This window comes from Gadus chalcogrammus, chromosome 16 (genome assembly GCF_026213295.1).
Source record: "Gadus chalcogrammus isolate NIFS_2021 chromosome 16, NIFS_Gcha_1.0, whole genome shotgun sequence".
Taxonomy (NCBI): domain Eukaryota; kingdom Metazoa; phylum Chordata; class Actinopteri; order Gadiformes; family Gadidae; genus Gadus; species Gadus chalcogrammus.
The window spans coordinates 11687598-11712350 of record NC_079427.1 but is presented as its reverse complement, the minus strand read 5'-3'; the positions used below and the strand labels follow the sequence as shown (position 1 = coordinate 11712350).

General features: G+C 49.5%; 1 protein-coding gene across 1 annotated transcript; it reads left to right on the top strand.

Annotated features, from left to right (window-relative positions):
- The first annotated feature begins 2501 nt into the window (after positions 1–2501).
- lrfn1 (leucine rich repeat and fibronectin type III domain containing 1) lies at positions 2502–22814 on the top strand. Its single transcript, XM_056612243.1, has 3 exons — positions 2502–2586; positions 18245–19640; positions 21842–22814. Exons 2-3 carry the CDS (start codon positions 18265–18267, stop codon positions 22812–22814), a joined length of 2349 nt encoding a protein of 782 aa, XP_056468218.1. The 5' UTR covers positions 2502–2586; positions 18245–18264.
- The last annotated feature ends 1939 nt before the right edge of the window (positions 22815–24753 follow it).

Here is a 24753-nt window from a genome sequence, read left to right as displayed (position 1 = left end):
CTCTCAGAGAATATTTGTTTCTGTACGCTAAACCAACCGCCGGTTTGTTTTCCTCTGTACGGGCACCGCGGCATTCATCTCCTCCCTCACCTGTCGCAACGTATTGCTTTCAAGGCAGTCATCGTGCGTCTTCACCGCAGGACTGACAGGCCGCAACACAACGAGAGGGAGAGAGAGAGTGAGAGAGAGAGAGAGAGGGGGGGAGGGGGAGGGAGGGAGGGAGGGAGATTCTCCCTTGTTGTCAGACAGCAGCCTTGCCGGTATCCAGTGTGGCAGGCGTGGAGGAGAGCTGCCTCCTATAGGCGGCCCGGCCCGCCGCCGTCCCCCCTGGAAGCCCCGGAGCCGGGACGCTTGGCAGGGTGATGGATAATAACTGAACAGAACATGTCCTGTGGCTACGATGGTGCGATGCTGAAGAATTATTTATCCTTTTCACTTCGTATAAGAGGCTTGTGGGTTATTGAGGCCTGCAAACAGGAGAATGGAGAGAGAGGGAATTGAACGAGTGTGGTGATATATTGAAGGGAAAAGCTGTATTGGAGATTAAGGTGGAGGATGAGGACGGGTGGGGGGGGGGGGGGGGGCTGAGATGAACCGTGACCCCCTCACAGCAGGCCAGGTGATGATGTGATGCAGGTGGACATGCGGACCGGAACCGGGGGAGCTAGCGATCGGAGGGCATGTTGTGTTAGCCCACTAATTCCCGACTTCCTGTGTCATGAGATGACAGGCCGCCATGGCGATGGAAGGCAGCGAAAGAAGAAGAGGCGTGTTTGGTGTTTACCATATGGTTAAAAACCGAGCCATGCATATCGTGACGGCCCCAGGAAACGATGCGCTCTGAAATTAGCCCAAACACACCTTCGCCTCACTTTCACTCTTCACTTTTTTCCGGCTTTTCTCGTTTTAGTTTTTTTTTCCACCCCAAAACGAAACAGACGTGCCTCCCGCCATGCGAGTAACCGGAACGGACGGCGCTGACGTACCCCCAAAGAAAAAGGTTGCGTCATAAATGCTTCACCGGATGGATGAATAGCAGGCGATGACAGCCCCCCCCCCCCCGACCGCCGCCCACAGAGGCGCTTCCTTGAATGCAAATGGACGCCAGAGTCTGAGGAGACCTGAGCGGAGGCTTCTGCGCTCACGCATGACGGCGCCGACCGCGGCCGACCAACCGACGAGGGCGCTATGGTAATCCCCCCCGCTCACGCATCGCAGACCCCCCCCCCCCCACGCACCTCCAGCGGAGCGGGGACATGTCTGGGAACTTGTTTTTGAATATTACGGAGGCTGGAGCGAGGGAACCACCCCCTCCCAGCCCCCCAGCCTTGTGACCTTGGCGTTGGCGTTGGAAACTTTGTGGATTACGAGGGTGAACGCAGAGACGTAAGGCAGGGAGGTGTAATGAATTGCGGGGAGCGTACTGCGCCGGACACGGCGGGGGTATTCATGAGGGTAGCCATGCGTTCTAATCAAGTCCCCGTTTATTTCTCATTAAGTCAATAAGGCCGGCGTGATGTATGTTGAAATGCTGGGGAATGCATTAATCTTCATATCTCTGCGTTCCCCGGTCTCTGAGTTAGAGGGGGGTTTGGACGACACGGGCGCAGTGTTTTGTTTCCCAAGGACGGTTTTCTAAACGCCGTGGCGTAACGCGATTCATTTTTCATAATGCCCCCTCTTTACACTTTGCCCATCTTCGGAGACAATAATTTTCTGAAATATTAATGACAAAACAACACACATTCAAGTTCCGGGTATTATTAGCAACCCCGTGCCTTTAGTTGTTTCTCCCTCGTCTCCCCCCCCTCCCTGCCTCGGCTGCTGTTTAGCGATCTCCCTGTCTCCTTAATCAGATCAGTGCTCACGTCCCACCCAGATGCCTCCAAGTGGAAAGCGGTGGCAAGCTTTAGTCGATGCGATTACCAACATATGACCGCTCCCTCTTTACTGCGAGCGTCCGCTGTCAGCCATAGACTGAAGCGGGGGGGCTAACACCACCATTGTCTGTATCTGCAGGCCTGACTCCCTGCCCCTCTTACTGACTATGTCTGCAGGCCTACCCCTCTTACTGACTATATCTGCAGGCATACCCCTCTTACTGACTCTATCTGCAGGCCTGACCCCCCTACCCCTCTTACTGACTGTATCTGCTGGCCTACCCCTCTTACTGACTGTATTTTCAGGCCTAACCTCCTACCCCTCACACTTACTATATCTACAGGCCTGACCGTCTTACTGACGCTGTCTCTGCAGGCCTAACCCCCCTACCGCTCCTACTGAATATATTTTCTGACTGTATTGACTGTGTCTCTGTAGGCCTGACCGTCTTACTGACGGTGTCTCTGCAGGCACCATGCACACAGCAATTGTGTGCATGGACTTTGTATCCATGCACACAATTGTAACCCCCCTACCGCTCTTACTGACTGTATTTTCTGACTGTATTGACTGTGTCTCTGTAGGCCTGTGGCCGGTGTTCTCCTATGAAGCCAGCGGGCGTCTCCCTCCCAGAGAGCTGCAGGCGGCCCGCCTGAACAGGAAGCTGATGTGATACCTGAGATGGAGAACCGGGCTTGATATCTGGTGAGTAGCGAGCCGTGCACCTCTTCCTGCCTTTTGTGTTTTTCGTATCACTGGCATCTGCGTCTTCGGTCCGCGGCCCAGAAAGCTGCTGTGCTGGCATCGGGCTCTGTTCCTGCAGGGTGCACGGTTACACGGCCTACATTTTATGCTCCTGCTCCTTCTCCAACCCTAGATGAGCATAATTGTCGACATGCAAACCTGCAAGACTCTGCACCATCGGCCCTATTTCCACCGAGAGCAGGTGCAATCTCTCAACCGCCCATGTGCAATAAGTGAATTATATAGTAAAAGGGGGTGCATATAGTGTGTTATTGATTTTATGCACTTGTGTCTGCAGAGTGCAGGCAGGCTGATTCTTATAGCGTGCTCATCTAGTGCAGCATACAGTCTACGCTTGTATGCACCCCCCCCCCCCCCCCTCCAAACCTGCAGCCAGGACATGTCACGGCACCATCTACACCAATATACGGTTATGACCAACTGTGCTTGCCAGCCACTTGATCCCAACAGGGGGTTTGGAGGGGGGGGGGGGGGGGGGGGAAGCCAGGGAAGGAGGGGGGGGGGCGTTACGCCACCTGAGCCTTTGAGTTTTTTTCCCCAAATTCAACGCTTGTGCTGTGCAGTGGGTTTGAAGTTGGTGAGAGGGTGTGGTAAGCGCGTGTTGGGGGGGAAGAGAGAGAGAGAGAGAGAGAGAGAGAGAGAGAGAGAGAGAGAGAGAGAGAGAGAGAGAGAGAGAGAGACCTAGTCATGTGGGAGTGGCGTTCCGTGCAGCGCTCTGTACAAAGTAAGATGGAGGCTCCCACTTGGCCTTAGCCTCTACTGGTTGACATGGGACGGCTCTAATTACCCCGCATGTGTGACCGAGTTCTGAGCCCTATGATGGTTCCCCCCCCACCCTTTGTACACTTTTAACGAGCGACGCCTATGAATAACGAGCTACGTCTACGCCTAACGAGGTACATTGAGGCGTGACGAGCAATGTCTACGCTTAACGAGCTACATCTAGGTCTAACGAGCTACGTCAACGAATAGCATGTATACACATAAAGAGCTACGTCTAAGCAATAGAGATACGTCTACGCACTAAGAGCTACGTCCACGCACAAAGAGCTACGTCTACGCCCAAAGAGCTACGTCTACGCACAACGAGTTACCTCTGCGCACAACAAGCTATGGCTTGTAATATTGTCTGGCGAGCATAACACTCAAATTAGTTTTAGTTGGTCCATACAAATCTATATGTTTAGCTATATGTTCACAAATAATAAAATAATAATAAAAAACTCCCCAGTTGGTCTTTTTTGAGTTGACAGTGTCTCTAATCATTGCAAAAAATGTGTTTTACTGGAGTGGGCGGGAGGGGGGGAGGGTCAGAAAAGCAGTGGGTAACCTTGTGCCCACTGCTCTTCTCGGGGATCTTATAACCAGGGAACCTGAGCCGCCCTCTGACTGTTTCCTGGGACGGCAGGTACACGGCTGCAGCACAGAATAAAACATACAGAATATATATACTATTCCATACACTACCCTGGCAGTTTTATTTAAAATGAATACAAGGTAGAGGTAATAGTTTTCTGAGCTGCTGAGCTAAGCGAAAAAATGCCAGTCCATCGGTACCCTGGGAGGTCAAGCTCTTACAAGTGCTCACATACACCCACACAGACATCCCCACACAGACACACGCACACAGACACACACCAACAGACACACCTAAACACACCTAAACCCACACACATGCACACACCAACAGGCACACACCAACAGACACACCTACACACATGTACACATAAAATATACACACACACACACACACACACACACACACACACACACACACACACACACACACACACACACACACACACACACACACACACACAGCTCCAGGTGAGGCTCTTGTCGCCATCTTGCTGTTTTCTTTTACTCACAATCACAAAAGCTCAATATCTGTTTCGTAATCCCAGATGCACTCAAGGTTGACGCGCACACACACCCACACACACACACACACACACACACACACACACACACACACACACACACACACACACACACACACACACACACACACACACACACACACACACACACAGGCTGAGTCACTTCCATGGCCTTCTCCTATTCATGACTGAATCACTGTTGATTGACTTTGTATCCATGCACACACACGCGCACACACACATACACACACACACACACACACACACACACACGCACAGTTCGGGTAATGTATTTATTTTCTACAATACATCCTTGAGGATATTTTTCTAACATATGACTCTTTATATTCTCACTGCAAATCAACAGGAAACGGCCTTATAGAGTTTGTGCTGAATCATTGTACATGCACCATGACAACCATTATCAGAAGACGAAATGAGGGATGAGCCTTTGAGGAAAAGTTTCATCAATAACAATTCAGCAACTCTCTTATATCTGTGTTTCCGAACAACCTTATTCCCCAAGACAGACAATGCAAGTGGATGAATGAGAGTCTTGCCTTTCTCTGAGAGAACGAGCAAGCATTAAATTACCAAGATTTGGGCACTTATCTGCTTTAAAACTTTGCTTCCCCGCCGTTGACCTGTGTCCGTAGAAAAACCAAGTGTATGTTTCTTTATAATGCAATCTAGACGTCTGTGTGTATGAATGCCATTCGCCAAAGACACAAAGCTCGCCAGTTTCCGGATGAATAGACGGGTTCTGCTCTCCGAAAGCCTTGATGGAGCGTTGTGCTTCCCAGCGAGACACCAACACACATCCACCGCAGTCACTGACACACATCACCGCCTCGCTAGACGACTGCCAAAGCTATGCTTCCCAAGCAGCCGTCATCCGGTCTCGTCTTTTATTCCAGAGAAATGCACGCATCAGCACCGAGTCAGAGTGCCTCATTGCGACAAGAGGAAGCAGGCTTATGGTCTTGGCTCATGGCCGCCTTTCGTTCTTAAGCTTCACAGCTTCGACTTGACGAAATCAGGGATATTTATTCATCAGGCGTTATTCTTGTAATTAAGGAATTTGTCTTTGAATGGTTTAACCTCTAACAGTTAAACGGTTGATTTTATCAGTCGCAGTTCCTTTTGTTCATTTATGGAGAAAAAAAAAGTAATCTTCCATGTTCATTATATGTTATCTACAATTGTTTCGCTTCTTGTAATGCGTTCATTTGAGATCGGGAACCGCAAGGGACATAAATCCCTTTCCCTGCCACTGGCTCCACATAACAAGAGACTTGCATGTTGGCGATAACATACCCAATGCCTGCTCTCTTGGACACAAAGGCCGTCATTACTTACCAAGCATACCCTGATTCTGTGTAGCGCCAGCACATCAGTGTGGCGCACACGCTAACATTCACATTCAGGGCATTTATGAGAGGCTTTTATTCAAAGCGATGTAGACACAATCATAAACACATCACACACCGGCGGCGGAGTCAACCATGCAAGGCGACAGCCGGCTTGCCGGGATCATTTAGGGCCAGGTGCTTTGCTTAGGGACGCGTCAACACTTTGCTAGAAGGAGCCAGGGATCAAACTAGCAACCTTCGGGGTTAAAAGTCAACCTGTTCTACCTCCTGAGCTAAGCCGACCCTGCCTGCTAACGAAACCACCAGCAAGCGTTCCTGGGGGGGGGGGGGGGGGAGCACCCGCTCTCTCCTTCACGCGCGTGTCACGGGCTTAAGCGCCTCGGTCCATCCGCGCCCCTCCGCACCGGACCTCCATTGGGGTTCTGTTCGCTGGAACCGTGCCCCCACACACAGCGTCCCATGGGGGCTGGGTTATCCAGCCGGCAGTGCCTGAGCAGCCTCCTCTACCGCTATGGTTAGGAGCCACCGGTGCAACCAACCAAGGAGCCAACCCCCAGCCAGAGAGGAGAGAGGATCTTCTCCTCCGCTTGCATCGCCGTGGAGACCGTCTGCGAGGGGTGCTTGAGATGAGGCTCACGTCCACGCTGTTGCCCTGATTTGCATCGGATCATCGGCGGGTGGGAGGGAGGCTGTGAGGAAGAGGAGGGCTTGTAAACGAGGCAGGGTTGTGATAAGTGTTGCTGGCAGCATGATGAGCTGCCTGTGATGCAGGGTTATAGATGGGGCCTGGGGGGGACGGGCAGAATGATGTTTAAGCAACGGGAAGGTTGCTGTTGCTTTTCTTCCTCTCTGTTCAGGAGGCCAAATTGTAGGGGGGGCATTATGGAAGTGTAGTAGGCCTACCTAGTAGAGTTGTGTGGGCCGCACGTACGGTTTGTGAAGAAATGTTAAAGAAAATGTGTGCGTCCTCAGTCGAGATTTGATCATTTGATTGGATTTGGGCGTAATGGTTGACAACCAAAAGAGAAAATAATGGAACAGCCTAATCCATCCATCCGCTCTTTTTTCCGACTGAACATGCCGAGACGCTTTGAGGGACACAGATACGATCCGACAGATGAAAACGTTGTTTTAAATCGCTGTGAAGCCTTAGCGACACATTCGGTGCCAGGGAATGTGTCAAGATCTTAATACTCTTCCGATGCTCAGGAAACGTATAATATACTTTCTGTGGAGAAAAGACACAGCTCAGCAACCTCCACGATAGGTTTGTAGTTCCACGGGCGCAGAACACCTCCACGGAGATGGAGAACTTCAAGTAAACGTAATTTTCCTGTTCAGAAGAGTGGTTGAAGTTGCCCTACATATTATGCATTCCCTCTTATGAATTATCTAACATGTTCCGTTTTAACATTGAGGAGGAAATAACGGTGCTACTGTAGTTTAGGACCAGGCTTCAGTTGTTGGAGAAATTAAATATGTATTTTCCTGCGGCAACGCAGAGACTGTTTCGCAGCAGCTGAGGGGAGTTAAGGAGTCAATCACTGGCCATCAGCCCCTACTTTACAGCCACAGTGTTAATGTTCCCCATGCGGATACAAAACAGTTGGGAAAGGAATGCTACCAGGCTAAATGTAGTCTGAATTGAATATTGGAATTTCAATTATATGGACTGGTCCAAGGTCTCGCCTTGATTGTCAAGTGGTTGTTTTCGTCATTTTTAAAAGTAAGTAAGTCAACCGTATGGCTAGAAAGATGTAAGTGGTGTATTTTGGTTGAACTAGGAAGGCCTCAATATGTCATTACTGCTTGTTACTGTGCAAAGGGTTAAGCCATTCATTTGTCAAACAAACATTTGCATTTTTGAGTTTGATATACTATGTATATACGTATACTACACAGATTTCAATTACAAAATATCTAAATCCATGAATGGGACCAAAGAGTTCATATTATATTATGATAGGTCCACAGTTATAGGTCATAATACATTATTTCTAATCTAATTTATTGAAAACAATTATGTGTTCCCATCAGTCTAATCATTCCCTTACATTAATTAGTGTTAAAAATTAATATAATAATGGCTTTGTGAGATTAGATTTCACGACTTAGTGTTGTTTCCTGATTGTCTCTTAAAAAATAAATAATAATCATGCTAAATCTTTTCCTCATTCGAATTCTCCTGCAGTATATCAATTACCACCATCCCCACAGAGTGTCTGCGTTGATTTGTCCGCGAGTTTTACGGTCGTTTAATGTTTGAAGGAGCTATACTTTCTCCATTCTTGGCCTCGCGATAAGAATAATGTGTTTCATTAAATTGTACAAATTGCGGTTTAATCAGCCTAATTGTAATGAATTTGAAAAATGAACGGACAGACGTTCTATTCCCCCTTAGCGACGCAGACCTGCGGCCTCTGCTGCTGCAGCGACCATGTCTGCCCATGCTTGAAAGGATTTATGAACTTATTTAGGAGGCTGTGTGTGTGTGTGTGGCTGTTGACATTGACCTGATTTTAATGGAATCGACCAATAACCCTGACTGGGCTGTGAAGACGCGACGGATCTGGAAGCGCTTCACTAAATCAGCTTTATGAGCCTTTAAGGTTTGCCACATGCAGATAAGGAACATAAAGGGTTTTTATAAGGCCACGTTCTCAGGGTGGGGGTCGGTGAAGGGCCTCATTCCCAGGAAACAGAGTGGGTCTCCCATATTCTTTTATTAAGACTCTCATCATATGAAGCCGTGGCCTGTCCTGTTTGATCGGGTCCCATAATTGATGATGAGATGCCGTTTTATTGATTCCTAAAGAAAGCTCACAGAAAGCATCCAAGTCGCTCTCTCCTGCTCCCTCCCTGTAAATCTGTATGGATCTATGGAACATTGGAATGGCCGACAGATGTGTAGTATTGTCAAGGTTGCACATCAACCAACCTCAGCCCCACCGGTGTGGTAAATGACAACGCTTCAGCATGTGGGCGGCATTTGGCTCTGGAGGTAGAGCGGGTTGGATGGTAAGCGGAAGGTTGCTAGTTCGATCCCCGGCCTCTCCTAGCTGATTGTCGGTGTCCCTGAGCAAGGCACCTCACCCTGAATGCTCTGGACGATCTGGCTTTCGCCTTGCGTGGTTGACACCGCCGTCAATGTGTGAATGCGTGCATGATTGGGTGAATGTGAGGCAATATTGTAAAGTGCTTTGAGTGGCCACTGGTTCGAAAAGCGCTACATAAATGCGGTCCATTTACTTCAGTGTTTTGGTGCGGTGATTCACCTGGCATCCTACCACCATGGAGGACTACATGGATTGATGATCTCAATCATCAATTAGGATCCAATTATCTCAATGAGATAATGCAGGTGAGCTGAGACTGGATGGAGAGGCCAGTGCTTCTGCACGATAAGCCAGTGTAAGTTCCCCCATGGCCCATCAAGTATCAATACAATGTGAGTTTGATGGATAGATTGATCTAACCATTGTACCCCCAGAATAATTTTACAATCACAGTTAGGGCCTTTAGCAGATGCTTTTATCCAAAGCGACTTACAATAAGTACATTTGTCAGAAGAGAGAGATATAACAATATATCACTGTCCGTAAAATAAGAATGTTCAAAGAAGTGGCCAAGGGCCAAGCACTAACAATCGCTAGGTTAACCAATTCTCCGTATACAACAAAGATAGCTAGGATAAGTTACTACACAATGCTAGTACTATTTCTAAGTGCAAGGACGCACAACCTACAATAAGTGTGTACATTAAGTCCCACCAGTATGGCTCCAGTACCCCTTCATTGACACCAAACCAGATATCTTCTTCCAATACTGAAAAATATACCTCTATATTATTATCAAACTATCATATTGACAGAGGAGTTTAATCTGGAACAAGGTGAGGTCTTCTGCTATTTCTGTTCTTGCCTTTATCGATCCGCAACACACATTAAAATGACCCCCTGGAAGCTGCCCCCTACCCCCCTGCAGGCCGGGCTGTGTAGCCCTGGTTTGGAGCACTGATATATATGGTGTTATTATATATGGTCATCCTCCCTCCATATTATTTATGGAGGGAGGATCCGGTTTGATAACTAGATCCCAGAGTCTGTGGAGATGAATGTGTGAGCTGCATCAAAGGGCCTCAGCAGTAACTTAAAGGGAACGTGGAGCTAGGAACAGGTAATTGCCTCCTTAACGTTTCACAGGGGATTTAGCCTTTGGGTGATGATAAATAGTTAATCGAATTGGTGACGTTAAACATTCATGCTCACACTTGACTAGAATAGTCAATCAATATATTTGATTGTGGAGAGATGTGCAGGGAGAATACATGTTTGTGGTGACGCACACCCTATTCTTTGTGTAGTGTCACACATAGAACATTTATTGGCTATTTAGTGTAAAGGAACCGAATCCATGTACAATACGCCGGCTTCTCTTTTGAATTACCACTCCATTTCTTCACACATTAGCATTAACAATATATACATGCCAGAAATAGCGTTTGTCACGTTTCAGCTAAACATATAATTGAAACATAGCTTGTATATCACATGATATAGGTCTGCTTTGATATACTTCCAAGCTGATTCCAAGGAGGGATCCCCCACTCTGCGTTCCTTCTCATTATTTCTTCCTTACTAATCAAGGGAGTTTTAACTTGCCCTCTGGGGGGCTAGGATCAGGTAGCCATCATGCATATATGATACGTCCTTTGAGACTGTACCTTTGATTAAGGGCTATACAAATACAATTGAACTGAATTGATGTGTTTGTGTCCGATCTTAACCTCCATCCCAGGCCCAAAGAGCAAAGCACAAAATGGGAATAACCTTTACAGCCATTCAAAACATTCTGTGAGTATGTTTAAAACCAGCAGAGAGAGGACAAACACATTAACATAGGACTGGCAGTAGCAGGCTATAGCATATAAAAACAATAAGTAAGTAAATAGACCTGAGGCTTCGTAAGCACCTGACTGCAGCTGTTACACTCACTTTCTGCTTTTTGCTTTTATACTTTATGCTATTTTTGTTTTGGAATATATTAGGGCCTTTTTTTGAGAATATGTGGACAGTATTTTCCCTCAGCAGTCTAGTTTTCTATGAATAAATGCTGCTGTTTTTTTGCTATGACCTACTGTATAACGGTGGATCGGGATGTGGTGCAGCGTGATGTGGATAGAGCTGAAAGAAGACGGAAGTAGAAACGATTCAAGATCGAGTCTGTCGCCGCAAAAATCATTTGTTTGTTTCACCATGGGGGGAAAATAAATTGTGTACACAGACATATTCCCATTCCTGATGCCATTAGAGATGCGATTCCAGATGATTCCATTACTTTATTGACGTGACGCTGATGGCCCGCATTACACTCTGGTTCCGGCGCTCCAAACGTTCCCGTGACATATGAAGAAGGAAAGGTTATCAATTATTCTGTTCCCTCCATTTATCCAGGCAAGAAACGGCGGAGGCAACACCCATCAGAACGCGTGCGTCAGAGTGTTATCTGGAACACAAAACAGGACTTCGATAATTACTTCATGAATCATTTAGCACTATGATCACCGGGGCCAATTCCCAGGATAAATTTCAACAACAACGACAACAAAAAAAGGCCTAGAACGACTCGCGGACGTGCGTGTATCGGAGCCGTAATTGATTAGATTTTACAGGAAAAGGACGTATGCAATTTCAAGCAGCTATTAGACCTTGGTCAATGGGCTTATTGATTTTAAAGGGCGTGACATAGTCAATTTTCATTACATAATGCATGCCTTTGCATTGGGATGGTGTGGAAGATGAAATCAACGATGTAACATCACAGATGCTGCAGTGGGCGACATGTGGCTCAGGAATTAGAGCGGGTGGGCCGGTAACCGGAAGGTTGCGAGGTCGATCCCCAGATCCCCGGAGTGTCAAGGTTCCCTGAGCAAGACAATTCACCTTAACTCCTCCCGACGAGCCGGCTGTCGCCTTGCATTCATATGCCGTCGCTGTATGAATGTGTGCATGAATGGCTGAATCTTAGGAAAAATTGTACAGCGCTTCAAGTTGGAAAAGCGCTACATAAATGCAGTCCATTTACCATTGACAGATTTGAATAAGTGCACCAAGGCACAAATCCACTTTTGTCCTCTTCTATACAGGATGCACAACTTTATGTTACATCTTTATGTTACATCCTGGCTGTGATTAACGGTCTCAGCCTGTCTTTCACAACTTTATGATACATCCTGTGATTAACCCTTTGTAATGAAGCCCTGTCACCAGAACACAACGGGAAAGGCTTTCCCAGGCCCTCTCGCCAATCGTCTGGCCTAACTTGACGTCATATATGATTATTGTTATCAAGTGTTGACAAAATGCAGCGCTCCCTAGCTTCCCGAAAGCAAGCCCCCCCCCCCCCACACACATTAAATTACTAGCCATAATGGATTTGGCACACCTGCTACCAGACAGCTTTCTGTAGACAGCCTTTCCGAGCGTGACGCTTTCATTTGCAACACAATTAGGCGGGTATATGTTCACCTTTTATCGAGACAGTGATATCGGCTAAGCCCCCCTGTAATGAAGTTCTGGGGGTTTCTGGAGGGAGCCCGTGCCGGTGGGGAGGACGGCGGCTGGTTCGGAGAGGTCTTCTTCTGTGGTGCGGTCGACAGAATAACAATGAGCAATTACTCCCAGTATTCCTTCCTACCCACATCCCTCTGACATGAAACCCGGTCTCAGCCTGTAATCACGTGACCGACACGGATGGCGCGCTCCAATGTAAAAGAAACCCGTTGGTGTGCGCTGTCTTTCACTGAAACAATATCTATGCAACCGTTTTTTTGCCGTCGTGGCTATATTGAATTCGAACAGTAATTCATTGCGAGGGCTCTGTCGATGAGTCATCACACGTGTCAACAAGTCCACCCCCTTGCATTCGCAATCGCTATTCGGGAAAAAGGCTATTTGTATGAGAGAATGTCGATTTCAGTTTTCAACATTGTTCCTTTTTAGTATTTTATTTAATAATGGCTTTAATTGAAAGGTCAAAATGCAAAGCTGCCATTCCTTGTTTTGGTCGGATGTAATTATAAAAATTCAAATGGCCGCCCTCTATTTACCCACGAAGGTATCGCTGTCCCCTACCCGGTGGGAGTGAAATTCCCCCGGGGCTGGAGAGCAAGCAGTTAGTGCTGACTTGGTGGCGGACTGGGCTGACTCTTGTGAACTGAAACTGTCAATAATTATGCCCGTTCGCAGACAAGAGTCACACTGCGGCGTCTAGCAGTTCACCGGCAGCTGCACCTAATTGGATTTTATCTTCGTCTGACAGAGTCGTGTCGGAAAATATATCCTTACATTGCTCTCTAAGTGCGGGATGGTACACACGCGCATACACACGGACACACATTCACACAAAGAGACACACACACCCACACAGAGACATATAGGCACACACACACACACACTTTTGAACAATATATCTATATAAAGACAGCTAGCTCATACAATGAAAGTGTGGGGGGGATTGATTTGATGTAAGGAGGTTAACGGAATCTCATTGGATCCTATATACATGCAGATATACTGGTTTCTCAGCGTTAATTGAATATCGTTTCATGGTTGTTGGTTAACTCTCCTTTGAAGACGCCCTGGGGAATTACGCTGGGCTAATTAACAGCCATCGGTCTGTAGATATAAAAGTAGTTAAGTAAAGATTACTTTAGGCCGATATGTTTGTGTGTTTGTATTTCTTCATACGCATCTTATACGAAGAGACTTTGAAAGCGAAGAAAATAGAATTCTCTCACGTCGGCAATTCATTAAAAAAGTTCCTCCCTTTAAATTGGTTTTAGGTTATCTGCGTTGGTAACAGAGAGAGAGGCGCTGGTGTCTGAGAGCGGCATTAATCACTGGCCCTACCCCTCTGCCCGCTGTTCTATCTGTTCTCTTCGCCAGCCTGCCACCACCAGGTTAGTCACTTCCAGTGGGTGGCACGCTACGAAATAGCTTCTGAATCTGTTGAATCCTTCAGAGAGATGATGTCTGGTTCCCCCCCTCTCTGGGGCTGTAGCTCCAACGCAACGACACACACACACACACACACACACACACACACACACGACACACACACATGCTGTAGGGACCGGGCGTCTGAGCAGAGCGGGTTCAAACACAGCCAGGGGTGTTTCTAGGTATCTGAGGCATCCGGGGCTTAGCCCGGCAAATTTTGTATGCTTTAGCACGTACTTGACTTTTTACTTTCTTTCTCTGCAATTGCTTTTCTTCATTCCCTGTTGCTCTCTGACTGTTTCGTGTTCCATTCTTTGGGCTTCTGTCCTTTGAGCATAAGTGGGTACCTCCTTGGTCTGACTTGAGCGAACCGGTCAATGCCCTCACCATGCTCTAAGAATTACTGACAGATAATAAAGACATGGGGAAATCTAGAGCTTGTGCTTACAACTTACCTGTTGTAAACACTGAGGTAAACGAGGGGCGTTCAAGGGCCGTCGGAAAGTAGATTATTTATTTCTTTTTTTTACAAAAAAATAAGATTTGGGGCTTTAGCCCCGAATAAAACAGCCTAGTGACGCCACTGAACACTTCCCCCCCTTTTTTCAACGTGAAGAGGTTTCAAATCCTGCAGGTATAAACGTGACGTAAATCCACGGGAATGTTGAAGACAGCTCCCTCAGAGTGTAATCACGCACCCCAGACGCCTCTCTGGAGAAATAGAGATGAAGAGACGAGACGGCGTCTCCGTCCCTCCTCGTCTCGGCCTTATCGCCGTCCGGACCGGCCACTCTTTCTCTTCCCTTAATGCCGTTCAAAGGTCTTTCATTCTATGACTGAGTTGCCGTGGCAACAATGCTTTTCTCTTTTTTTCTTGTCTTCCTCGCCTGCCTTGAGATGCTGAGGGATCAATAAAGTATCCCCAGCGGTGTGGCGGGAAACGCTCTGGCGCAGACGCCGGTCCTACTGGAAGGCCGGGGGCTGGCTTGGGCGGCCTAGTTAGCATCTGAGTGCTACAGTAATGCAATAAGGGGAAAGGATAATTGTGGCTAATGCTAGCGGCCGTGATAACACTAGCGCGCTGCGTGTCGCGCCGGGATTAGAGATGCAGCTGTTGGATGGGGTTGCTTCTCTTTGCTTGTCTCAGCAGCCTGAGATATGACCGCTGTTTCTCTAGCCTACTTTTACCGTGGTGCAACCCCCAGCTCCTCGAGAAAAGGAAGAGCGGGCAAATCAATTTGGACAAGCAATGCGCTCCGACTCGCCCGCAATAAAGTGGTTCTCTGAATAAATACATGTTTTTATTTCTCTGGAGTCGGGATATTTCCTCACCTTTTTCTTTTTTATTGTGTGAGGAGAAAAAAAAAACATTTGTTTTTTTATTGCCCTTGTGATTGGTTATATTGATTTAAGTGAGGGAATTTGAAAAAGATGGAGGCTTTCAGAAACAGAGGGATAATTCATAGAGCTTAAAGTCAAGACGACCAGAGCGAGAGTCCACTAGGCGTTCAGAGGGCCAGGGTGCAGTTTGGAAACGGAGGCGTTTAATGTGATGGCTTCCTTGTGATGCGGAAAACCCCCGTGGCGGCACCTGGCTCAGGAGGTAGAGCGGGTTGGCTTGTCACCGGAAGGTTGCTAGTTCGATCCCCGCCTCCTCCTAGCTGAGTGTCGGTGTATTCCTGAGCAAGGCACCTCACCCTAACTGCTGCCGGGGAGCTGGCTGTAGCCTTGCATGGATGACACCGCCGTCGGTGTGTGAATGTAGGCGTGAATGTGTGTATGAATGGGTGAATGTTAGGCGATATTATAAAGCACTTTGTGTGGCCACTGGTAGAAAAACGCTGAGTAAATGTAATCCATTAACCATTCACCGTGGCACAGTCCCTTTTACCCCCGCAGCATCGTTCTGCTAGACAGAGCGGCAGCGTCCTGTAGAGGCACTGGTGTCGACTCCCACCCAGATGGTTCCCGGCTCCATCCCCTGTGTCCGTATGTCCCGGGGCTAGGCGTCGGGTCCCCTAACGTCCTCCAGCTCCTCAGACCATGTCTCATCCTACCAGCTCTAGTCACATCGGACATAGAACCTTCTAAATAGTAATGAAGGGTGTTGAGTGGCTTGAAACTCCTGAAACACTTTTATGGGTGATTATTTATTCGTTTTTTTGTAGCCGACACATCAAGCGGACACTTTCTTCTGCAACGATTCAAGTGACTTCAGATGCTTTTTAAGCAGCTGCTGGGCCTCTTGTTCATGGAGGGACAGAGAGAAATGGGGTCTCCTGCCTCTCTGGCTTGGTTCCCAGTAGGGGTGGAACCAAATATCGATTCAGCAATATATCATCGCCCTTCTTCATGCGATACGAGAATACGCAATACGCTTGGGCCAAATATCGCTACTTTTATGAATAAAATATCGCGCATTAAACAGATTTCCCTGCTCCCAGCGTCGTTACTTCATTCCTCCTATTTTTTTTACATTAGTTCTGTCTAACTAAAAAATTGGTTCGGACCATGAATAAAGACACTTTACCCTTTTACAGTCATTTTTTGTATTTATCGTTCGACATATATCGTGATGCATCGTTATAGCATTGTCTAACAATGTATTGATTATCCTAGAATCGCTGTATCGCGATATTATCGGTATCGCGGGCCACGTATCGGCCACGTATATATATATATATATATATGTATATGTATATGTATGTATGTGTGTATATATATATATATGTATATCTGTATGTATGTATGTATGTATAGATATGTATATATATCTATAGTTCACGTGTAAGCAATCAAGATGGCTGCCGTGGAGTGGAATAGTACCGAGCGGCATGGCAACCGTGGCCCCTCGTCACCGGGGTCCCTCCGGCTGAGGCGTGTGTGTGTGTGTGTGTGTGTGTGTGTGTGTGTGTGTGTGTGTGTGTGTGTGTGTGTGTGTGTGCCCTATCTGGTGGACTGGCGCTCAATTCCTTCAAATGGATTCTGGGTGCTTCTGAACATCCCGCTCATATCCTCAAAGTCGACCTCATCCAATATTATCTTTATCCATGCCTTCTTACCCCGACGTCTCCCCCCCCCCCCCCCCCCCCCCCCCCCGACTCCTCCGTACCTGCTCGCGGTGATTTACATGACGGCATCGTGTCTTGTTTTACACTACATTTCCTAAGCTTACGGGAAGGAGAAGGCCAGCAAAGGTCATCGAATTCCTTGAGCGCGTTGCTGACAAGAGGGCTTTCCTGTTCCTCCCTTGATTCTCCACGCTGGCGTGAACCCTGGCTCCCATTAAAACACACATACGTACACAAGGGCACACACACACGTACACATGCTTACAAACAGAATCGCACAAACATACGGACACACAGGCGCGCGAGGATACACAGTACATACACACACACGCCGCATAAAGACAAACGCACACACACATCCACACAAAGACACAGACACAAACACACACAGACACAAACACACAGACAAAGAAACACACACAGACACATGCACACAAAGAAACACACACACACACACACCCCAAAGACACACAAACAAACACACACACAGGCACAAAGACGAACACATACACAGAGACACACACACATAAAACATCACGCTCTAGTTGGAGCGTGTGACGACGAAGATAGGTGCTTGGTATTGTCTTAATATAGAAAGGCGGTGCGTTGTGTGTTTTTCAACGCGTTAAATTGGGTTCAGCAGTGATGCTTCTGCGGCCTGGGACGCTATCGATGCTGTAATCATCCTCAAATGATTTTCATCCCGGTGTTCCGGAGAGGATTCCAAATTCTGAGTGGTGCCATCCCATTATGGTTAAAAAATAAAAATCACTGTTTCATCGTGCCCATATTTCTACCTCGCACATTAGCATAGCCGAGCATACACATACTTCACACCTGAACCTATATACGTTCTGTAAGAATACAGACATGATTGTCATACCGTCCACATTACCATACAATATATGCTAGTAATAATGGACTACATGGGACTCTAACTGAGTATTACTTCTAACATAAGTTGAATTACCTTTTTATTGATTTGCCTCCTGATCGATTATCGTTCATACGTTTATGTGTGTTATGTTGCATCTCAACAACGACAGGACCTCGCACATCACCATACATAATAATAATAATATTAATAATAATAATAATAATAATAATTTGATTTGAAGGTGCATTTCTTGGCACCGTACAAAGGTACACAAAAGTCATTAGAAAAAAATATACAACAATAAGAAAGAGATAATTAACATGATCAAGAACCGTGTACAGGAACCTTTTAATCTAATCTAATCCCCCCCCTTCTCTGTCTTCTCCCCCGGCTCCAGGATCGGCCATCTTCCCCACAATGGAGCGTGTGGTTCTGTGCATGCTGCTGTGTGCAGCCCTAGCGAGGGGCTACAGCTGTCCCGGCCGCTGCATCTGCCAGCACCAGTCCCCCACGCTCACCTTGCTCTGCGCCAAGACGGGCCTGCTGTTCGTCCCGCCCACCATCGACCGCAAGACGGTGGAGCTGCGGCTCACCGACAACTTCATCACCGTCATCCGCAAGAAGGACTTCGTCAACATGACCAGCCTGGTGCACCTCACGCTGTCCCGCAACACCATCAGCCAGATCACCCCGCACGCCTTCCTCGGGCTTCGCTCGCTACGGGCGCTGCACATGGACGGCAACCGCCTCAGCGCCCTCAAGAGCGACCACTTCAAGGGGCTGGTCAACCTGCGCCATCTAATCCTGGGGAACAACCAGATCCACCTGGTGGCGCCCACCTCATTCGACGAGTTCGTGGGCACCATCGAGGACCTGGACCTGTCCAACAACAACCTGAGGACCCTGCCCTGGGAGGCCATCGGCCGCATGACCAACATCAACACCCTGACGCTGGACCACAACCTCATCGACCACATCGGGGCGGGCACCTTCACGCTGCTCACCAAGCTGGTGCGGCTGGACATGACCTCCAACCGGCTGCAGAAGCTGCCGCCTGACAGCCTGTTCCAGCACGCCCAGGTGCTGTCGGACGCCAAGGGCTCCAACCCCTCGTCGCTGGCCGTCAGCTTCGGCGGGAACCCGCTGCACTGCAACTGCGAGCTGCTGTGGCTGCGGCGGCTGACGCGGGAGGACGACCTGGAGACCTGCGCCTCGCCGGAGCACCTGATGGACAAGTACTTCTGGTCCATACAGGAGGAGGAGTTCATCTGCGAGCCGCCCCTCATCACCAAGCACCTGGCCACCAAGCCGCACGTGATGGAGGGCCAGGGGGTGACGCTCAAGTGCAAGGCCATGGGAGACCCCGACCCTGAGATCCACTGGCGCTCGCCCGACGGCAAGCTGGTGCAAAACAACTCGCGCACGGTGCTGTACGACAACGGCACGCTGGACGTGCTCATCACCACGCTGAAGGACAGCGGCGCCTTCAGCTGCGTGGCGTCCAACGCGGCGGGCATCGCCACGGCCGCCGTGGAGATCAACATGATCCCGCTGCCGCTGCTGGTCAACAACACGGGCCACATGCGCGAGGACCCCGGCCTCTCCGACATCACCACCTCGGCCAAGTCGGGCAACGACACCAAGGGCCAGGAAAAGCAGGACCGGCGCGTGGTGGTGGCGGAGCTCACCTCCTCCTCCGCGGTGATCCGCTGGCCCTCCGAGCGACACATCCCTGGGATCAGGATGTACCAGATCCAGTACAACAGCACGGCCGACGAGACGCTGGTGTACAGGTGAGAGGAGGAGGAGGAGGGGGGGGCGGGGGGATGAGAGGAGGAGGGGGGAGGAGGGGGGAGGAGGGAGGGAGGAGGAGGGGGGGAGGTGGAGGGAGGTTGAGGGGAGGAGGTGGAGGTTGAGGAGGGAGGGGGAGGAGGGGGTGGAGAGAGGGATAGGAAGAGGAGGAGAGAGAAGGAGAAAGGTATAGGAGGAGGGAGAGGGAAAAGGGTTTAGGAGGAGGAGGAGGAGGAGAGAGGTATAGGAGGAGGAGAGAGGAGGAGGAGGAGGAGAGAGGTATAGGAGGAGGAGAGTGGAGGAGGAGAGAGGTATAGGAGGAGGAGAGAGGTATAGGAGGAGGAGAGAGGAGGAGGAGGAGAGTGGTATAGGAGGAGGAGAGTGGAGGAGGAGAGAGGTATAGGAGGAGGAGGGGAGAGGTATAGGAGGAGGAGAGTGGAGGAGGAGAGAGGTATAGGAGGAGGAGGGGAGAGGTATAGGAGGAGGAGAGAGGAGGAGGAGGAGGAGAGAGTAGGAGGAAGAGAGAGGTAGAGGAGGTGGAGAGAGGAGGAGGAGGAGGAGAGAGGTATAGGAGGAGGAGAGAGGTATAGGAGGAGGAGAGAGGAGGAGGAGGAGAGGGGTATAGAAGGAGGAGGGGAGAGGTATAGTAGGCATGTGTCAAACAGAGACGGATCAGGAGAGAGGGATGCAGGGAGAAACGCTGGCCAGCTGGAAGGCCCATCTGCTGGGTTGTATGACGGAAGCGTAAAGCGTTTAATAGGTCTGGGCGTGCCAAAGACGCAGGGTGATTAAGTGTTGCAAGAAAAACAAACGGATAACTTTAGTTCAAAACACGTAAATAAATAATTTGCGGTGCCAAATTAATACATAGCAGCCTCTGTTTCACTCACGGCTGTATCCGAGCGATGTGCCAAGTTGTCATCTCAGGGTGATTTTTCTGCATCGTTTGGTTGAGGAATGATAAGAGGCGCCATGTTTTAATACCCTGTAGTACCATACTCTAGACTCTAAATGTCTTGTGATGGCTAAAAGGAGAACAGTTGCAGGTCAGACAGATCCGCCCTAGCAGCATGGGGTCACGATGTGGGGCTCTCTCATACAGCCGGTAAATACAGGGCTGTCCTTGTTACGACACGAATCCGCTCTAATGGCTAATAAGCGGGTTGTTTTTTGTGTTGCCATTGCATTAGTCACAATTAACTACTGCCGTATAATTGACTGCCGTGAGTTTACAAGCAGACCTAAATATGTCTTTGTCTTTAGGTGGCATTAAGGGAAACTCTAGCTCCCTCTAGGCAGACAGAATCATCTGTCTAATTAGACTAACGATGTTAGAGTTGACCCGGGGACGCCTCTACATATGCTTCACATGTACTGACAAGTGTTTGCCTTGTAATGCCACCAGCAGCGATGTGATTTTGTACTGTATGCTATTTGTGCTTCACCAAAATAGCATATACATATGGCATTTGCCCTAAGGCACGGCTGACATTTCTCCTAGGTGTTGTGACATGCACTGCACACACATGACTGTCCCCTTAAAATATACCCTTGCAGTCGTTTGCGAAAAGGCTGTAAAAGGATTTTGAGTGAATTCCTCACTGGTCTCTTCCTAACGCTCTCTGTTAAAGCACAGCACTTCCCCACACCAGACCATACCAGCTGCTATTAGTTAATACTCCTTATGCAGGGAATAATCGCTAAGAGGAGCTGAAGTGAGATGGTGCTTCCGTAACTGTCACCGTGCAGAATTCGCTGTCACTGTTATATTCGCTGTTTCCAGCGAGGTGTTGGAATGCGGTGTGAAGCTGGGAAGGCCGTTGTACCCTCATGTTTGTCAAGTGTTGTAAGAAAAAAAAGAGCCACAAAAAAAAAAGAGCCACAATGAAGCCCACTCTGCTCAAATCTACTGTGTGTGTGCGTGTGTGTGCGTGTGCACTTGTGTGTGTGTTTGTGTGTGAATCATGTGTTTGCGCGTATGTGTGAGTGCATGGGACACGTGTATGTGTGTGTGTGCATGTGTATGTGGCGTGTGTATGTATGTATGTGTGTGTGTGTGTGTGTGTGTGTGTGTGCGTGCATACGCTTGCATGTGTGAATGTGCGTGTGTGTGTGTGTGTGTGCATGTTGTGTGTGTGTGTGTGTGTGTGTGTGCGCGTGCCTGCTTGCATGCATGTGTGTGCGTGTGCGCGTCTGCCTGCAGAATGATCCCGTCCACCAGCAAGACGTTCCTGATCAACGACCTGGCGGCGGGGCGCGAGTACGACCTGTGCGTGCTGGCGGTGTACGACGACGGCATCACGTCGCTGACGGCCACGCGCGTGGTGGGCTGCGTGCAGTTCCACACGGCCAGCGAGGTCACGCAGTGTCGCTTCATGCACAGCCAGTTCCTGGGGGGCACCATGATCATCATCATCGGGGGCATCATCGTGGCCTCCGTGCTGGTCTTCATCATCATCCTCATGATCCGCTACAAGGCCTACAGCAGCCCCGAGGACGTGAAGGCGGGCTCCTCCTCACTGCGCTCCCACCTGCACCACCAACACCACCAACACCACCAGGACCAGCAGAGGCAGCAGCAGCAGCAGCTGCACCAGAGCCGCATGCAGCGCTCGGGCTCCAAGCAGCCCTCCGAGGACAGCCAGACGGGGGACGGGCCGGGGGGCACCCGGGAGTGCATGGCGCTGGTGCTGAGGGCGGACCACCAGGACCCCGACCATGAGACGGGCGACCCGGGCGGGACCTCGGCGGCGGCGGAGGCGGAGCAGGCCCAGCAGCCGACGCCGGAGCGCTTCCAGAGGCGGAGCAGCCTGGACGGGCTGCGCTCGTGCCCGCTGTCGGAGGACACGCAGACGGACAGCAGCCTGACGGGCTCCACCATGTCCCTGTGTCTGATCGGCCCCAACGCCGGCACCAAGGAGGCCCCGCGCCTCAAGGACAAGCGGGGCGGGCTGGCCGGCGTGGGGCTGCTGCCCAACGAGCTGGCACGAACTAGGCACCGCTTCTCCTTCGACGGGGGGGACTACTCCATCTTCCAGAGCCACAGCTACCCGCGGCGCGCGGCGCGGGCCCGCTGGCACAAGTCCACCAACCAGTTGGACACGGAGGCCTCGCCGCTGGCCAGCCGCAGAGTCACGTTCAGCAGCACCGAGTGGATGCTGGAGAGCACCGTGTGAGGGGCCCGGCCCGGCCCGCGCCGTCACCTGTTGGGGGCGGGGCCCGGATCGCTCGAGGGGGCCTGTGAGGGGGGCGGGGCCCGGATCGCTTGGTGATCCATGAGGGGCCGGGATCGATCAGTGACCTGTAAGGGGGGCGGGGCCTGGATCGGTCGAGGGGCATGTGAGGGGGGCGGGGCCTGGATCGCTCATGCCTGGGGTGGGCGGGGCCTGGATCGATCAGTGACCTTTGGGGGGCGGGGCTCGCTCAGTGACCTTTGGGGGCGGGGCCCGGCTCGCTCAGTGACCTTTGGGGGCGGGGCCCGGCTCGCTCAGTGACCTTTGGGGGTGGGGCCCGGCTCGCTCAGTGACCTCTCGGGGCTTGGCCTGGATCGCTTAGTGACTAGTGAAAGCTTTCAAAAGCGGACACGTTACAAACACACAGACACACACACACAGACACCAACCGAAAAAGTAGGCCCTCAAAAGCACAGAAACAATGTACAACACTAATCTGCCATAGACCTACAAACACAGAAACAAAACTCTCTGTGAGATGCTGGAGAAGAACATGGTGGCATCTCGTCCTGCCTCCTCCTCCTCTTCCTCCTCCTCCTCCTTTTCCTCCTCTTCCTCCTCCTCCTCCCTCCCCCCCGCCCCCAAGAGAGGGTCGTCCATGTCCATGCCAGTCGCCTGCAGCAGTGCCTTAATTCTGAGAAACGTATGAATAGAGGATGCTGCTCTCATAGACTTTCCTCTCTTTTTCACTCTTGCTCTCGCTCTCTCTCTCCCTCTCTCTCCCCCCTTTCCCCCTCTCTCTCTCTCTCTCTCTCTCTCTCTCTCTCTCTCTCTCTCCCTTGCTCTCTATCTTGGCTCCCCAGAGAGAGAGAGAGAGCCCGTTTAACTTGTCCCTCTCTTTTCGTTTGGTTTCCCAGAGCCGGACACAGAGCTGGAAAGTTGGGATGTGACTGTTTTTTGGTTTTGTTTCCTCGTTTGTTTTATACTTTCTACTCGTCAAACGACATCATTCTGTAAACGTGAACAGCCAGGTACCTGGTACGTCATCATCGTCTTTTTGGGGGGTTTTCTCCAAGGGGGTGAAAAAGAAAATGAATAAACTGAAAAAAACGAAAAACCTTTGCACAGAAGACACGAGATACACCGAAACGTATCACCACCAGTCTATACAATAACACGAGACACTAGGATCCTAAACGATGCCGATTTATATTGGTAGCGTATAGGGGGAGGACGGGTCTGTGCAGACAGCGCGGCGCTTGTCCTGACGATTGGACTGTATGATAATAAGTATTGTTCCTGATGTGACTGTATGATATTAATCGGTACTGTATCTGGCTGGTCTAGATGAACGAAACAAAAAAAGTCGACAACGAAAAAAGACGTATATAAGTATATAAAAAAATAAAACTTGGTGTATGTGTACTAACTATGTAAGTAAGTAAGTCATGGGGTCACATGACTTTTTACAAAGCATTTGTGTGTCGGCTGCAAGTTTTTATATTAAAAACCTGGGTCCTCACACTATTTAGTATGTCAACGTTTGGACCACTTCTCCCTTACCAGAGGGTATTAAAGTTTTTGTGTGGGTTAACTGTATCACGTGTTACTGTGGTAATTTCATTATTATGTTGACACTGAACCAATACATCAATCTCTCATGTGGTCTGGGGGGATTTCAGTCAATGTTGTGGAGGATCTTTCATGAGGTTTGACCGTTGTGGTTGGAATAAGCTGATACCACTTTTTCAACGACAGTACCAGCTCATAAGCATGTCCATGAACATGGCTGTACTAACGGCTGCTGCCAGGAGGGGGAGACAAAGATCTTCAACGTAAAGGATAATTTCAGCCAGTGTCGACTTTTTGCATTAAGATTGACTCCTTTCAGCTTTCAGTAACATTAAATTCTGCCGTTTTGCGCTACATGTGATTTATAAAT